This window comes from Carcharodon carcharias, chromosome 4 (assembly GCF_017639515.1).
Source record: "Carcharodon carcharias isolate sCarCar2 chromosome 4, sCarCar2.pri, whole genome shotgun sequence".
Classification (NCBI taxonomy): Eukaryota; Metazoa; Chordata; class Chondrichthyes; order Lamniformes; family Lamnidae; genus Carcharodon; species Carcharodon carcharias.
The window spans coordinates 40,091,009-40,108,874 of record NC_054470.1 but is presented as its reverse complement, the minus strand read 5'-3'; the positions used below and the strand labels follow the sequence as shown (position 1 = coordinate 40,108,874).

General features: G+C 46.7%; 1 protein-coding gene across 1 annotated transcript in view; it reads left to right on the top strand.

The window, feature by feature from the left end:
- The window catches only part of shc3 (SHC (Src homology 2 domain containing) transforming protein 3), a 296,799-nt gene extending 279,700 nt beyond the window's left edge, over positions 1 to 17,099 (top strand). Inside the window, exon 12 of the mRNA XM_041187067.1 lies at positions 15,223 to 17,099. Coding sequence (XP_041043001.1) covers positions 15,223 to 15,351 — 129 coding nt within the window. The 3' untranslated portion in view covers positions 15,352 to 17,099. The remainder of the gene's footprint in view (positions 1 to 15,222) is intronic.
- Positions 17,100 to 17,866: the final 767 nt, after the last annotated feature.

The following is a 17,866-nucleotide window of genomic DNA, read 5'->3' as shown; positions in this document are numbered from 1 at the left end:
GATGCTCCCTGTGCAACATTTCTGTTGAAAATGCTTCTACAGGCTGCTCAACTACCATAGGCACCACTCACGACTGGTACCCAGCTATATCATTACCCAAAATTAATAGAACCCCTGAAATGGGCAATTTTTCCATTACTCCAACATCACCTCACCTGTTTTCCACTTACTCTTTAATGGAATAGGTCTAGCATCTCCATAAACCCCACTTATTATCACCTGTTCCTGCAATACTCCCTCTGAACAACAAATGTCACTATCCCACAATATCAAGGATTGACAAGTCCCTGTGTCACTTAACATTTTAACATCTTTACCTACTCCACCCTGTACACATGGAAAGACTTCCCTTTCACACACAAAATCTTCAAACATTCCTGCAACCTGCTCCTCAGAATTCTCCTAGGTAAATTGTAAACACATTGCCACTTCTTTACCTATCATTGATTCTCCCTGTTTTACCTGTACACAAACCACTGGTTTTCCCTGTGCCTGAACTTCAGAACCCACAGTACTTTTACTTCCAATATTTTTCTGCGCCCCTATAATTCCAACAGATTTTCCCTGCAATTTCTAGCACGCTGACTTTGTGTGTCCAACTTTATTACAATGAAAACACCTCAATTTTCGAATGTCACTTCTATCCTCAGCACCTTCCTTTTTATTCTGGTACAAGCCCACCCAGGCTCAGCCGGCTTGCTAGGCAGTCATTAACAGCTGTTGATGTTGTATTTTATGCTTTGGAGAGGTGCAGAGGTGATAGATTAGATTCTGTAGGCAGAATCTTACACCTTGTGGGCGGGCGCTCGCCCAACCCGATTAGGCATAAAATAGTACGAGAAGACGTTGGGCGAACGTTGTGACGTCATCCTGCACGCGTGCAATCTTCTGGATGGTGGGCGCATGTGGGTGTCAGAGCTGCACCCACCATCAATTAAAAGGCCACTTAAGGCCATTAAAAACCCGATTGAACCCACTTTTTCCTTGCCCTTGCGATTTCGTGCTAATCGCACAGGCAAAATGGGCAGGCAGGCAGCCCACATTTTGCAAAACCTCATCCGGGATAAAAAGAGTCAGCAGCATTGCTAGTGTGAGTAGTGAGGCATTTAGGAGATAGTTTGCTTATTTGAACTTGACAGCTTCATCTCTGTTCTGAGCTTCTTTCTTAGCATTTCTAAGCTTCATTCCAGGGCTCATTGCTGTCTCCAAGGCCCCCGGAGGATTGTTAATGTGTGGACCCTTCCAGGTATCAGACAGCTTTTTGTTACCCTGGCAATGGGGATTGTGGTCTCCACTGGAGGCATCTCCTCTGAGGAGGAAAAGAGGGGCAGAAGGGAGAGCAGGCCAGGTGTCCCAATGCAGCTTCCAGGGGAGTGACCTGTGGGAGGAGAGGCACAGGCACAAGAGGTGCAGGGCCAGCAGGAAGGGGCAGAAGGGACCGCAGAATAAACCACTATCCTGCTGCCAGGGTTTACTGTTAGTGATGCAGCTACTTCAATATGTCCAAGGTGCAATGCCGAAGGAGGCTCCGCCTCTCCAGGGGGACCATGACCTCCATTTGTCAGATGGTTGGGCCTGAGATCACCTCCAACTGTGTGGGTGGAAACCCCATGCCAGTGGCTCTGAAGGTCACAGTGGCCCTCAACTCCTATGCCTCTGGCTCTTTCCAGGGTTCAGTGAGGTATCTTTATGGAACATCCCAATCAGCTGTCCACAGTTGCATTAAACTGGTGACAGAAGCTCTGTTGAAGTGGGTAATGACATTTATTCATTTCCGTACAGACAAGGCCAGCCTGGCTGAGTGAGCCAGAGGCTTTGCAGCGATTGCTGGCTTCCCCCGCATCCAGGGTGCTGTAGACTGTACACATGTGGCCATCAAGGCGCCAGCAGGTGAGCCCGGTGCCTTCGTCAGCAGGAAGGGCTTCCACTCCATGAACATGCAGATAGTGTGTGATCACAGGATGCTGATTCTGCAAGTCTGTGCAAGGTACCCAGGCAGCTCCCATGACGCTTATATCATCAGACATTCCCCATTCAGGCTATTCAGTGTTCCAGTCCGACTGGATGGATGGCTGCTGGGTGACAGGCTATCCATTGAAGAGGTGGCTTATGATGCCTCTCCACCACCCAAGAGCAGAGGCAGAACAGTGATACAATAGGAGCCACGCCTCCACAAGGGTGATGGTTGAGAGGACCATAGATCTATAGGTCTTCTGAAGATGCGCTTCCAATGCCTGGACCTTCCAGGGGGAGCATTATAATACTCCCCAGAGCGGGTGTCACTGATAGTGGTTGCATGCTGTGCTCTCCACAATCTGGCACTGGCAAGGGGGGACCCACTGGAGTAAGAGGATCTTGTCGCAGCTCCACAGGCCATAGAGGATGAATCCAGTAGTGAATCAGAAGAGGAGCACGGTGAGGAAGATGCTGAAGGCATGGAGGCAGGCTTCTGTATCCAATGCTCCTCTAGCTAGGCTGCCAAAAATCTACTTCCACCTCATGCCAGGTCTGCCTCCTCCATCCCGGATGTCTGAAATGACCCTTTCCTTTGAACCCAAAGTCCACTCAGTGTCTGTGCAATAAAGGTCCGTGCCACTCACGTCCAGAATTACATACTGACATACCCTGCTCCTAAAAAAGTTGAAGCATACTCAGGCCATCAGGACAAAACAAAATTTATCTCATTTTCACAATCCAATCAAATTAAAATAACCTTCTCTGGTCTTCATTCCCAGACCAGTAAACATAAACAAAACATTATAGAACAGAAGATCACTAGCGATCAATCCCTCCAGTTCTCATGGTGCCTTAAACTTACTTTTCCAAGTGCTACGTCTTCGTGCCCCACCCCCTTCACTGGCAGCAGCATTGGAGGCAGCTTGTTGACTCTGCTGTCCTGTTGGCCTTGATGATTTTGGCGGTCATCCTCTGGTCAGTGGAGCCTGTGCTGGCCCCACCTGGGAGAAGCAGCCAATGCCTTGGCGGGCATCTTCCCAGTCATCGCAGCTTCATCAGATGCCATGTCACTAGCAGAGGGGGAGCTGTTGCCATCATCCTGAGTGCCCTGAGAGGAGCCCACAGAGACGACAAGCAGCTTGTGCACCAACGTGAGGTCACTGTGGACTTCCCTGCTCGCCATTGATGGACGGGCACCTAGCTGGGATACTGGGTGCCTCATCCATCTCCCACACTGGCACTGACCACCTAAGGTCATTACCTGTGTGAGGGCTTGCAGGTCTGAGCGCAACCCCAGGAGCCCCTGATTCTGTCCCTGGAGCTGCCTCTCCAGGAAAGTCACGACTCTCTCAATGGAGGAGGCAGTGTGCTCGGACATGAGGATTAACACAATCCTCCACAACAGAGACCATGTCACGCATACTATCATGAATCTCCGCCAGATCCTCCTGCACATCACACTAGAAATCCAGCATCTGCCGACTAATGGCTGACTTCAGAGACTCATCAGCTGCCTTTGACTTAGCATCGTCCTGGTTTCCAGTAATCCACCAACAGCTGGCACCCCAGGCACTCTCTGCCTCTGCCTGCTCCTCAAGTAATAGTGAAATCCTCTCATCGCTGTGCTCCGACATTCTAGCTAATGATCTAACGCCCACTGAGGTGCTGGTATCTGTGCTGCTGCCTGGTTCAGAAAGTGGGTGTGACACATGCGCGTGCAACACCTGACAGTCCTCTGGTGTCAGGTGTGACTCTTTGGGGTCCTGCATTTGAGTGTGTGCTGGCAAGTTTAAAGGAACAATGACATGTCATTGGTTTAAGTCATCACACTATCACTGTGCATGCCAGGTGCCCTGGTGAGACAACGGAGATCTGTATCATGGTGCCATTGTCTTTTATTGATCAATGGGGACTCCAGTTTTGAGTCTTCCATCGATGATGAAACTACACTAGAATATTTGCACCATCCGAAACTTTCACCTCTGTGCATTGCACCCTTACCTTCATCTGACACCCCAGCCTCTCTGCGACCGGCTGACCGAGGAGCGTGGTGCCTCTCCAGCACCAAGGCATCCTGCTCAAATCTGATTAGGATATGATGTTTGGGGGGCCTCTGCCTGTCCACATCTGAATATTGTTATGGCTTGTCCTCTCCTGAAAAGGCAGGGGAGCATTGATTAGTCCACCCTCTACCTGCAACGTCATTGTAGCCTGGCCAATCCCACCCAATCAACAGGGCACATTCGAGTTGTAGCCCTCAAACCGCAAGGCACTCAGAACAAGAAGCCAGGGCTCACCCCCAACACCTTTGGCATTATTGACAGTTGGCACTCAGACTCTAACACTCCTGAACTCCACGGGGTGACAGCCAGACCTTAACACTTCAACATACTGATCCATGACAACTCAGTACTCACCCTTGCTGAGCGCAGCAGGTGGTTAAACCTTTTGTGGCACTGCACTATGGATGCTGCACAACGTCGTGGCTGCTGACCTGGGCTGCCACCTCCTCCCAAACTCATTTTGTCAGGTGCAGGGGCCTCCTCCTTCCATCTCTGGGGATGAGGGTGTCCTTCCTGGCAGCCACCTCCTCCAGGAGGACTGCGAAACCCTCGTCCGAAAACCCGGGGTCTGAGTGCCCACCCGACCTGCCCTCCCACCTGGGGTCTCCAGCACATTTGAGACCATGGCTTCGCCCTTTGCAAGGCAGAAGAGATGTTCTTCCCTGGCAGCCTTCAAGGAGCTGCATGTGCTGTTTTGAAACCGCCCTCGGGTCACCATTAGACCTGGTGGCCGACAGGCTTCCGCCCCTGCCCAGCCCTTCCCGACCATTGGGAAGACGCATTTCGCGCTGGGCAGGCCTTAATTGGCCAGCCAGCATGAAATCGCACTCGGGAGCCAATCGCAGATGGCAGCCCGTTTCCTGACCGGTTGCAGGCCTGCTGATTGTGTGCATCTGCCAAGGATAAAAGTCATGTATACAGGAGCTTTATTTACAATGCTTTTAAAATGTCTGCTCTCATGCTTACAGCAGCCAACCTCAGTCCAGTGACCACTCCCAGACTTAACCAATCATCCACAGTGAGCAGTTAGCAGACACACAAAATCAAACGACAACCAGTTGAACAATTGAACACCACAGTCAGGCCATTAATTGGCTTAAGGTTGGTCTTGTGTTCCCATCTTGGAGGAAGTCCTGTTTCTAAGAGCTCTCGACCATCAAATGGTTGACAGCTCTAATCCCACTACTGGGAACAGTGCCCAAAGCCTGGACTGCAACAGACCCCAAGGAAGGGATGCTGCGATACAGCCCAGGTGAAAGGTGAGTCCAAATCTAGGCAGGGGCAAGGCTGGCAAGCCCCGGGGTTGGAGATCATCAGTATGTGAGGAAGGTGAAATCCACAAAGGAGAACTACCAGGCAGCGTGGGGCCTCTGATTAGCACAGGGGCCCAAGAAGGAGACAACTCCTCTTGTCAGGCCACCTGTTTGCCAGGTTTCAGATGGGCTGGACACTTGGTGTGGCCTCTTCCACTATGGGTAGAATCTCAGCAGCGTATGCAAGAGGCCCTTAAGTGGTTATTAATTGGCCACTTAGGGGCCTTAATTGGGCCATGAGCAAGCACCTCTCCTGCTGCCGGTAAAGTTGTAGTGGGGGGTGGGAATGACACCATTGCCATGGCACCGAATTATACGTGCCCCTCCACTTCCTTATCCCACCCTCGGGAGCCCATAAAATTCCGGCCCAGGTGTTTGGATACTTTTCCCCACTCTCTCTCCACGGCTTTGTTTTATTTTCTTATAGGTTTTCTTATAGATCTAAATGTAGGTCATTGTTGTTGGCTGTCTTGGAGTACTGACATAGTTTTGTCTTTTACTCCATCAATAGCACCATCACATTTCTCTCAACGTAGTAGTTAAATGCCAGCAACGAACACCTATGTTATGAAAAAGTTACACACAGGACAGAGTTTAATTTAAACAGCCCTGACCTTTCCTTTCACCACCCATCCGTAAACAGAAATGTGGTTTTTGATTTCTATTTGCTTCCTCCTTTGCAAGTAGTGGCGTATTTCCCAACCCGTCAGTTTTGGTGTGATCCAATTTTTAGTAATAACCCCAATGCAAACTCAAGATAGGATGAACTCAAAGGGTGAGTTTTTTTTGCACATACTCAAATGCGGGAGGAGGGTAGCAACATTGCCTCCTTTTCACTCACACAGTAAAAGAGGGATAGAAAAAGAAAGATTTACAGGACGAAGACCACAGCGAAAAGAACTATTGTTTCATGTGTGTTCAGAGTCTAGAATCAAAATCCAATCATGTGTTCATGAATGGAGATCCACAGGCTGAAAACCTAATGCTGTATAATTCACTTTTCTAGTAGAGTTGTCGTCACATGAAGAAATAGGCATACAGAGATGTATCAGTCTTGTAGGCGATGGTATAGAAATTCTAGTATAGATGGGGCAAGGTATTCAATTTAGCTAGAGCCCCTTTTCTGTGCTTCTGCTTGTAGATGTTAAAATGGCAGACTGGGTTTTCAGTACAACAAGGCAATAAAACTGGTTCCACCAGTTTGAAGTTCATGTCACGTGACTCCCACCTCTTCACAGCACCTTTGAAAAAGTGCGTGTATCCCTTTTTCTGAGTCCCTGAAATTGGTAAATGTTCCAGTCTTTAAGCAGAACCTTATAAGGAAAGTTCTGGGGTCCTTTGTCCTAGCAGATGAATAGGCTCCGGTTGGCCAGGCCTGATTTATGAAATGCAGATGACCTTTGTACAATTCTCTTTGAATTTTGTGTCTACAGCCTACAGGGGCTGTTAGTATCCATTCAGAGATAATGAGGCACATGTTTCTGCGATACTGCCATGGTAGCTCTTTTTCTTTAAGGGTCACAGACAGACATAGCTTCAGCCATTTAAAAAAGTCTTTTTCCAGCTTTCAAAATTTTAGAAATTAGCCATGAGGATATCTATATATATTTTATAAAAATATCGGGAAGAAAATTACACTCGGCAGGTGTGCATGCACACAACCTGGCTGAGCATAAAATGATGCACAATTAAAGTTAATTAAATTCAAATTTACACTGCCTGCCCAACCTAACGGTTGGCAGGCAGGCAAAAAGGCCAAGTGGCCTTTATATTTTTTAAGAAACCTCATCAACAGGCGGGATGAGGTTTCCTAAAGCAAATAATAATCACATAAAAATTTTACACTTGATTAAAAACATGTCCCTGCTCATGTGTCAGAGTCACACGAGGGGACATGTTTCATAGCATTTATAAGAACTTTAATTTTTTATCCGAAATCAGTTCATCTCCCTGCCTCAGGGAAATTATGTAGCGTGCACTCGCATGCATGCCTGAAGGTCACTCTTGCCTGGCTCATACTCCTCACCCCACCTGCACAGGCGGCACTGAGCGCTGCCGCTTGTGTTCCACGTTAGGTGGGCTTTAATTGGCCCGCCAGTGTGAATTGCCCTTCGAGCCCAATGTCAGGCGATGGTCGGCTTCCCAACCGCCCCCACCCGACCCCGCCAAGCCCGCACGCCAAGGGCAAAATTCTGCCCATCCAGTGTGAGGTCTTAGTCCCCTGACAAAAATCATAATTCATACGCAACACAAGCTGAACTTTCAACTTCAGTGGGACATAAAATAGATGCGACTGAATTGGATACCATTATATTCCTCACCTGATTTTTCTTTCTACTAACTTCAGTGAAAGTGACAGTCAGGCAGGGTGCACAACAAGTGGAAACGCCAATAGCGTCCATTGCAAATTTTCCTGAAGTTGAAAGTTCCAACAGATGGATGCATCTTAAGCCATTATCTTAAAGAGGGTTTAACACATTCATAGTACACATAAACAGAATAATTTACCTGTTTCATGTTGATGGGATTTTTAATCTTCTTATCACTTCCATATGTCGTTCTGAAGTGGAAGAGGGCAGAAACGTGCCAGACGTCTTCAACAGTACTGCTAAAGTTGCTCAATAAGTGATCGATTAGACCCTTTCATATTTAGAACCTTTCTCTCAAAATCACTCCAGAATGAGAGGATAAACGTGTCCTCTGTTTGGTTGTAATACATAAAATAAATTTGACTGTTCTCAACCCAGTTCCTCATACATATGCATTCATATGCAGAATTACCCATATTTAGGTGCTCCCTCAAAAAGATTGGAGACTGGAGGTAGGTTGTGAGGGGCTATGCAGTTGAAATGGAAAATTGAACTATCACTCTGGAGCAAGAAGAGATTGTTTCCTGAGTTGAAACTAATAATACTTTGTTAGGACAGTATAGCAGGACTGTTGTTCTGCATTTGGCTGCACTATTCTCGAGCTGGAGATACCTGATGCTGACAATACATATAAGAAGTGGAAGAAAAAATCTATTCTCTACAATCCTTCATATATTAATGAACCCAGAATTTTCCCTTACTGCAATTTTAAGACTGTATTTTTGTAAAAAAAAAAATTACTCTAACTGCTTTAGGTACAAAAATGCAGCAATTAAACCAGCAAGCCTCACAATGCTGATGCTGCCTTTCTGTCCTGTAAAAGACTGTTCTATAAACTGTATCACCCAGGTTACTGAATGTAGCATGAATGCTTGTACTAATCATATAGCTAAAATTTTGCTTTGATTTGCACCTACTCGAAATGCTGAAACAGAATTTTTAAAATATTTGAAAATACAATGTGACCCCTCGAGTCTGGAATTTATTATTCAGAAGCACCAGTTGTCCAGAAATTATTTGAGTTGACCTTCGACGTTATCGGCATCATTTTAGTACAGTACTTTGGGAGCTGAAGCAAGGAAGATACACTATTTGGATCAGTAAAACAATTTTATTACTGCTTTATAATGTTTTATCGCTGTTTTATGTTTGAAGTAAACAATTATATGGGCAGAATTTTCCATTATGGGGGTGGAGAGCAGGTGCGGGCGCAGGCGGGCGGGGATCCGATCGCTGCCTGTGTTGGGGTCTACCCTGCCATTTTATGCAGGCGGGCCAATTGAGGCCTGTCCAGCATATTTGCCAGCTCCCATGGATAGCGGGAGTGTGCGGATGGTGGCAGGCGCGCACAGACTGCCGGGTCCAATGGCGACCCGGCATTCTGTTTAAAAGAAGGCCTTTTGTAGGCTGCTGACAATGGCCAGTTCGAGGGCGCACCAGAGGGGGTCAGGTGAGTGGGCTAGGCTGGAGGGAGGGGCAGAGGAGCAAGCCAGGCTTCAGGGTAGGCCAGCGAGTGTGCCAATGCACCCCTCATTTTTCAAATGAATACCTTGCTGCCATTCTCGAGGAGGTGGCAGCATGGCGGGAGGTGTTGGTCCCCCCAGGAAGGGAGGAGGAGGCCCCCCCGACATGACCAAACGTGCCTGGGAGGAAGCAGCGGAGGTGGTGAGCTCCCGCGATGTGGTGCGGCATATCTGGATCCAATGCCTTAAGCGTATCAATGATTTGCTGTGCTCTGGCAGGGTGAGTAACATGTTGGCATTGGGCATTTAACCCAGCAGATAGCCTTAGTCTTTGAGGCCCCCCCTCACCCCCGCCAAGTCTTACTGTCGTGACTGCATTGGATCATGTTGGGTATTTTTCCTTAGTTGGGTGGGCAAGCAGATAGTGCCCATGCTTAGATCAGCCTGTGTGGAGATGAGTTCTCCCCTGCACCATGTGTTGCTCTTAGGACGCACATGACTAGTCTGGGGGCAACCTGCAGGAGATGCAGCTAGGCTCAGCACATGTCCTATTCACGGTGATGAGATGGTGGAAGGGGAGCCTCAATGTGTCATGGCCAAGAGCCATCTGCTGTCCTCTACGTTACACATGGTTACACATCTTTGCTATGGGAGCAAATACCGTGTCGTTCCTAAAGTGATGACGCAGCATGTGTTGGGGGGGTGTTGGGAGCAGGCTATCTTTGTGTGAGTGATTAGCAGTAGTGGGGAGATGAGGCACTGGAGGCCTGATATGGGCCACTGTGGTTAGGGTGCGGCATGCGTATGCAGAGCCCATGTGCAATTTGCTGCAATGAATGGTGTTCTCTCTTTCTCAGGAGAAGAATGCTCATACTGCCTCGGAGTGTGTGAGGACTGGAGGCGGCCAGGCACACCTCATCATCTTAAGCAGATTCAAGCAGGAGGCCCTTGAGCTGGAGAGGTGGCATGCACCCAGGTCAATTGGTGTCGGTGAGGCTGGGGTAGCACGGCCAGGTATTTGAGGCCAACAGTGAGATCCGCAATGTCCCCCCAACATCCATAGCACTGATGATTGTTAAATTAGTTATTGTTGCAACATTGCTCGGTCACAGAGTGATAGAGTCAGAGGTGTGCAGCACAGAAAAAGGCCCTTCAGCCCATCGAGGATGCACAGCTCAAACACTTACCTAACTATTCTAATCCCATTTTCCAGCACTTTTCCAGCCCATAGCCTTGTATACCATGGCATCGCAAGTGCACATCCAAATACTTATTACATGTTATGAGGGTTTCTGCATCTACCATCCTTTCAGGCAGTGCGTTCCAGATTCCCAACACCCTCTGTGGGCAAAAGTTGCTCATCACATCCCCTGTAAACCTTCTGCTCCTTACCTTAAATCTATGCCCCCTGGTTATTGATCCCTCCACCAAGGGGAAAAGTTCCTTTCTGTCTACCCTATCTAAGCCCCTCATAATTTTATACACTTCAATCATGTCCCCCCTCAATCCCCTCTGCCCCAGGGGAAATAACCCCAGCCTATGCAATCTCTCCTCAAAACTGAAACTCTCCAGCCCAGGCAACATCCTGGTAAATCTCCTCTGCACTCTCTCCACTGCATTCACACCCCTCCCATAATGCACATTCCAGAACTGCACACAGGATTGTAGCTGTGGCCTAAGCAGCGTTTTCTACAGTTCGAACATTACCTCTCTGCTCCTATATTCTATGCCTCAGCTAATAAAGTCAAGTATGCCATATGCCTTCTTATGTATACGTATCATCTTATGTATCTGTCCCACTACCTTAAGGGACCAGTCGACATGCACACCAAGGTCCCTCTGATCCTCGTTACTTCCCAGGGTCCTACCGTCCATCATGTATTCCTGTGCCTTGTTTATCCTGCCCAAGTGCATCACCTCACACTTATCCACATAACATTCCATTTGGCATTCATCATCCCATCTGGTCAGCCCGTCTATATCCTCCTATAATGTCCTATCCTCCTCACTATTTGCCACCCCACCAATGTTTGTGTCAATTGGTTCTGGAAGGTTGAGCGCTTAATGTGCCAAGGGGAAAGGGATGAAGTGTGTCACTGTGTTCACACTAACTGAACCACTGTCCTTGTTGTTCCTTTCAGCATCATCAGAGCACGGCTGGCAGGAGGAGCAGCAGATGCCCCCTCTCATACCTGAGGGCCCTCAAGTCTCACCAGCATCACACCATTTCTGCAAAGCAGGCACCAGCGCAAATACTAGCACCTTGGTGGGCATTGGAACATCGGCTAGTGTCCCGGGGCACAGTGGAGAGGGCACTTCACATTCGCTGGAGGAGCTAGCAGAAACAGAGAGTACCGATGGTGCCAGCAGTTAGAGGACTGCAGGAGACCAGGCACTTGCTCAGTTGGTAGTTGACGATGTGCCTCTGGAGTCATCCGCAACGCAGCAGTTGCAGGAATTGTGGCCGAGTGTGCGGGAGCATCTGGGTATGATACATGAGGCTATGATTCACTTGGTGTCCATGGTGCAAGAGGCCACATGGACGATTGCCGAAGCAATGAGCCACATATCCGTGCACCATGCGTCCTCCATGGAGAGAGTGGTGACTCCCGTGGAGAGGCTCCTCCAGGAGACCTGTCAGGGCTTCCTGGGGATGCGCTCAAACCAAGAAGCCTTCACATTGGCAATGAACTCAGCTGCTCACTGCCAGTGTGGGAGATGGTGTGGGCAATTAGCTTCCCAGCTCAGTGCCCATCCATCCACGGTGAGCAGGGAGGTCCGAGTCGACCTCATGTCAGCGCAGCAGCTGCCTGGCCTCTTTCGGCCACCTCTCAGGGTGCTCCGGATGAAGGCAGCAGCTCCTCCGCCCCTCTCCCAGTGACCATATCATCTGGTGAGGCTGCGACGACCGGGGAGATGGCAGCTGTAGAACTGGCCACTCCCTCCCAGGCCGGGCCAGCACTGGCTCCACAGGCCAGAGGACAACTGCCAAGGTTATCGAGGCCAACAGGGCAGCAGAGTCAGCAGGCTGTCTCAGATGCCACTCCGAGCGACAGGGCAGCACTAAGACGTAGCACCCGGAAATGGAAACATAAGGCACATTAGGCAGACCATGGGTTTCTCACTGGTGCTTTTGTGTTCGCCCGTGATTAGGTCCTTAGGATTTCTTTTTCTTGATTACAGTATTGTTTAATAATTGGGAGAATTTCTGATTTGAAAATTAAAATTCTAATGTGTGACCATGGCTGAGGGTGGCTCATTTGTTCTACACGTGTATGTTTAAGAAAACTGCCATGAGTGTTTGTTTGGGCATTCAAATTTACGTACAAGGTCCTTAGTTCCTGCTGATAACCTGGCAGATTTTGCACTTAGGTGTCGAATATGGATATGCCAGGCAAGGCAGGTCCTGCTGATGCATTTGTGTTGTGCTAGATGAAGGTTCATTGGATTAAAGCCTCCCACGTGTCCCGGCCTTCTTGGTGTAGTCCCGGGTCAGCTTTTCCCTGTGCATGCTCGGGAATCACTGCTGGACTCATCGTGTGTAGCCGCAGACATTGCGTCGATGGACAGAATTTAGCACTCGATTGGCGAGCGGGCCCCATCGGCTCGGCGGCAGGCAGGCAGCCGACCCCCACCGCCGAAATGGGGCCCGCTGCCATTTTGAGTGGGCGGGCCAATTAAGGCCCGCCCAGCGGCCTGCCCGACAGGAAGCGCCATGCTATTCCTGTGCGGGGGGGTGGAGGGATTCCCCAACTGTCAAAATGCGCTCTTTCACGCATGCGCACAAAAGAGCGCACTGCTTCCTGAGGCGAAGTCCTGTCTCAGGGAGTTTACTGACAGGTAAGAAAAGTTAAAAAATAGAGAAATATTAAAATTATTAATGTGTCCCCCTCATGTGACAATGTCACACGAGATGGGACATGTTAATAAGAAACACATAAAGTTTATTAAATTTTTTAAAAACAGACATGAAACTTCATCCCACCAGTGGATGAAGTTTCATGAATAATCAGAAGCTCGCTGGGGCTCCTGGCCTACCCGCCAGCCTTAAGGTTGGACGGGTAGGGTCTTTAACAAGGTTAATTAGCCTGCCAATGGCTTTAATTGGCCATTGACAGGTCGGCGGGCGGACAGCTGATTTCGCTGTCCGCCCGCCTTCCTGAAGATTTAAATGGAACAGTATGACATCAGGGGTTCCTCCCGACGTCATCCCGCATCATTTTCCCCTCAGCGAGTGGGCCCCGCCCCCCAAAACACCGAGGGGAAAATCCTTCAGGATGTCTTCATCATCCACAACGTTCCCCCTTTCCAGCGCAAGATTGTGGAGAGCAGAGCACGCAACCACTATCAATAAGACACGATCTGGGGGATATTGGAGTCCACCCCCTGAGCGGTCCAGGCATCCGAAGCACATCTTGAGAAGACCGATGGTTCTCTCCACCACAGCCCTTGTGGAAGTGTGGCTCCTATTGTACCGCTGCTCAGCTTTTGATCTTGGATGGCAGAGCTGCGCCATGAGCCACCTTCTGAGGGAACAGCCCTTGTCACCCAGCAGCCATCCATCAAGCCAGATGGAGCACTGAAGAGCCCCGGCACCTGGGAGTGTCTGAGGATGTAGGCGGCGTGGGAGCTGCCTGGGTACCTTGCACAGACTTGTAGAATCAGCATCCTGCACACGCTATCTGCACGTTCATGGAGTGGAAGCCCTTCCTGTTGACGAAGGCACCGGGCTCACCTGCTGGCGCCTTGATGGACACATGTGTACAGTCTATTGCACCCTGGACACGGGGGAAGCCAGCAATGGCCACGAAGCCTCTGGCTCGCTGTGCCTGACTTGCCTGGTCGCAGCGGAAGTGGATGGAGGTCAATGCCCATCTGAACAGAGCGTCTGTCACCTGCTTGATACTAGTATGGACAGCTGACAGCTGATTGGGAGACACCTCAAAGATCACCCACTGAGCCTAGGAAGGAGCCAGAGGCATAGAGTTTAAGGGCAGCTGTGACCTTCAGAGCCACTGGCACGGAGTGTCCACCCACACAGTTAGGGGAGATCTCAGGTCCTATCATCTGACAGATATAGTTGACTGTCTCCCTTGAGAGATGGAGCCTTCTTCGGCACTGCACCTCAGACATATTGAGGTAGCCGCTTCGCCGCCTGTAAACCCTGGCAGCAGGCGGCCCTTTCCACCTTGGACTACCTCTTGGCCCTGCGCCCCTTGTGCCTGCGCCTGTACTCCCAAAGGTGGCTCCCCTGGATGCTGAATGTGCACTCCTGGCCTCCTCCTCCTTCTAGCCCTCCCTTCCTCCTCAGAGGAGCTGCCTTCAGTGGACATGTCAGGTCAGATCCCATAACCAGGCTAAGGGGAGGCTTCCTGAAAGCTACAGGCCTGCAAAAGATTCCTGATTGCAGAGTGCTGACCTGAAGGTTAAAAGTACACAGAAAGCTGCTGGAATGCATTCTGAACTGCTGCAGGCAAGTTTAAAATACTTTCTCCAATAAATACTCCACAAAGCAGATTGATGACCCCACTGAGTCCTCTTATCTCACCCATGGATGAGGTTCATAGAAAAGTCTCTTACCCGCCTGCCCGTTGCGCCCGTGTGCCAACCTGAAGATCACACGGGTGCCTAAAAATCGGCGTCGATTGAAGACCAAAAGGCCTTAACTGGCCCGTTAATTAATGGCGGGCGCACGTTGGACTTCATCACGCGCCCGCCCAGTGAAATATCGCGATGGCGCGCAGTGACCCCGGGATGCTCGCTCGACGTCACCGTGCGTCATTTTACGTGCGGGGCCCACCCCCCTGCACATCACCCAGAAAATTCTGCCCATGGTGTTTTCCAGGTCACACACTTGTGGTTGCACATTCTAATATCATTCTCTAGTTCAGAAAATTCTGAAGTCCAGATTTGGTCCTAAGCATTCCAGACTGGAGAGGTTACAGTGTGTTCAGGTACAATGAAAAAGCACCATAGTCATGTGTGGAAAATATAAAATGTCTGTATGGCATTTTCTGGCACTAAACTTTTCATATTCTTTTATTGTTTATTTTTAAAGGTTCGGACTAAAGATCATATATTTGAAAGCATTAGCCACCTTATCTGCCATCACCGTGACAGCAATTTGCCTATAGTCTCAGCTGGAAGCGAACTGTGCCTGAAGCAATCAGTTGAGAGAAAGCAATGATTGCCAGAGCTAGTCATGTGATTGTAATAACTTGGTGGAAATTCTTATTCCCTGGTCTATTATTTAGTGGAAGCAAGGAGGAGAGATCTCTGAATTTTGAGATAACTGTGTGATTTATGTGAATTGATATTGTGTGGCTCAAAAGAAGCAGGAGTTTTACTTGAATACTTAATGCAAAAGGTTGGGTTGGAAAAAAGGGTTGTGAAGATGTTTTATGCTCTGTGTTTCAACTTGAATCATTATATTTCTAAGAGATATTGAATCATTTACTATTGTATAGATGAAATGCTGATATCTAGCACACATGATGCAGAAATTATATTTTATGATTTTTTTCTTGGTGTCTTCACATGGAACGTTTTACTACAGAAGCACAATATTTAAAACGTTTAAAGGAAGATGTTTAACTGAAATGACTTTAATTGCAGCTACTATTTTAAGGAACTATAGTCTTTTAGAGAAAAAAAAAGTCAAAATCTTCAAATAGCTATTTGGTGATAAAACTGAAATTGATGGTGTAGCTTACTTTGTCTTTGAAGATTGTAAATGAAATCTTACTAACAATGTGTTCATGTGAATGTGTTTTATGACTGTGTTGTTTTTATCTGAAAAATTAAGAACACATGAGAACTGTAATGACAGTGTCTGCCATTGATATACGATTATTACACAGGATTTTCACTTTGAATGCTTTTCATTTACTTGCAGACCATTTTAACTCTTTTGAGTATGATGTGCTTTTGCATACAGACATATAATTGATATTGGTGTGAATTGAACACAATCTACATTTTAAATACAGCTGATGAAAAATGCCACCATATTAAACATTTTATTGATGAGGTGGTTTATCTGGCTTCTTGTGTGGTTGGATGCAAAGAACTTGCTTATTACTCAGAGATTTAAATCAACCAGAATCTACCACAGTATAATTAAGTTATTTAAAACAATTCTTGAATTTGTATAATTATTTTATTCTGTGAATTGAATGAATGTTACAGTTTTTCTCATGATTGTAAATTGTAGGTAACAGAGCATTTTGATGTAATAAACATGCCAAGCAATTTTCAAGATATTTGCTTAGCAGCAAGTCATATTAGCTTATTAAAAGCTTACATAAAATACGCACAAAGCCTGCAATAGATTAGTTCTTTATTGAAATCAATTGGAAGGCTTAAAATGTAAAAAAAAAATGCTTAAAACTAGCGGTTGTTGTTGGTTGGGATGGCTTTCCTCATGATATTATGGTACCAAATCCATGGCTACCAATCATTGTCACTTTGACAAGTCTAATAGAAGTCAAGAAATTATTGACTATTTTTTACTACTATACTCAATTTCATTGAAAACTACCATCAAGCTTAGCACAAATGTGAAATTATTGCCCAGTTTCTGGCAAATCATACTGTTGTCTTCATATTTAACTTTTAAAATGCTAGTGTTTTGCTAACAGCATAGGGTTCATCATTATTCAGTGAAGTGAAGGCCGATGAAACAATTTTAAAACTCACAAAACAGTTGCTGAAGATAAGAGAATTAAATTTACAGGTTCTGCCAGGCAACACTGAATCTTTAGCTCTGCTACAAAAAACGTGCCTTTTGATCGGATAGTAGTGCGTATCTCAGAGGCTGCTGTTTTGAATATAAATTAATTGCAACATTTTTTCATAAACTATGTTTACATTTGTATTTGTTGATTATTAAAAAAGAATTGTATGACTGTTGGCAATAAAACAACAATTATGTGGCATGTTGTGTTTTTCCTTATGGAACTTACATTAAAAATACTTTAGCCATGAGAAAAAAATCAGAAACCATTGATACTCAGCAATTGCCGAGTAGTTCTAATGATAAGGAGAGAAACAGGAATGGTAGGAACTGAAATAAGAGCAAAAGTTGCTGCAAGCTCAGAGCAAGTATTTTGTCCTCTGTCTTTTAGAGCCTTTGGATTTTCCCAAGAGGTTAATAAATTGGTATCCTAACCTTGAATGACATTTACCTATACTGTAAATTGTAATTATACTTGTTTATTAAAACATTAACAAAACATTACTTTTAATATTTAATTTTAAAAATGGTCTTTTTAATAAATTTTTAAAAACACATATTGTGATTAGTATTAAAGTGATAGAACTCTTGACTTATCTATGTAAAATCAACCTAAAAGTTGTATCTAATTAGAATATTCTGTTTTCTATAGAAATAAGAAAATTCTGTTTTTATGTACATAGGAAGCTTAAAATCATTGCTTTGTTGGGATATATACCCACACTAGTGGATCTCCTATGCCTGGCATTATTAAAATTGAGTTGGAGGTTTTGCTGTTGCAAGGTGATGTGTTTGAGAACAGGTGTGTGCATGGTTGATGGCAAGATTTAGAAATAAGTTTGTGAGATAGATGCATAGGAAGAGTAAAATTAAGTGATTTTTGATTGGTTCAAACGCATAAGGAACCAATTTTTTGAGGCAGATGTATGAAAAATGATGTGCAATGAATAAATGATAGACACAACAG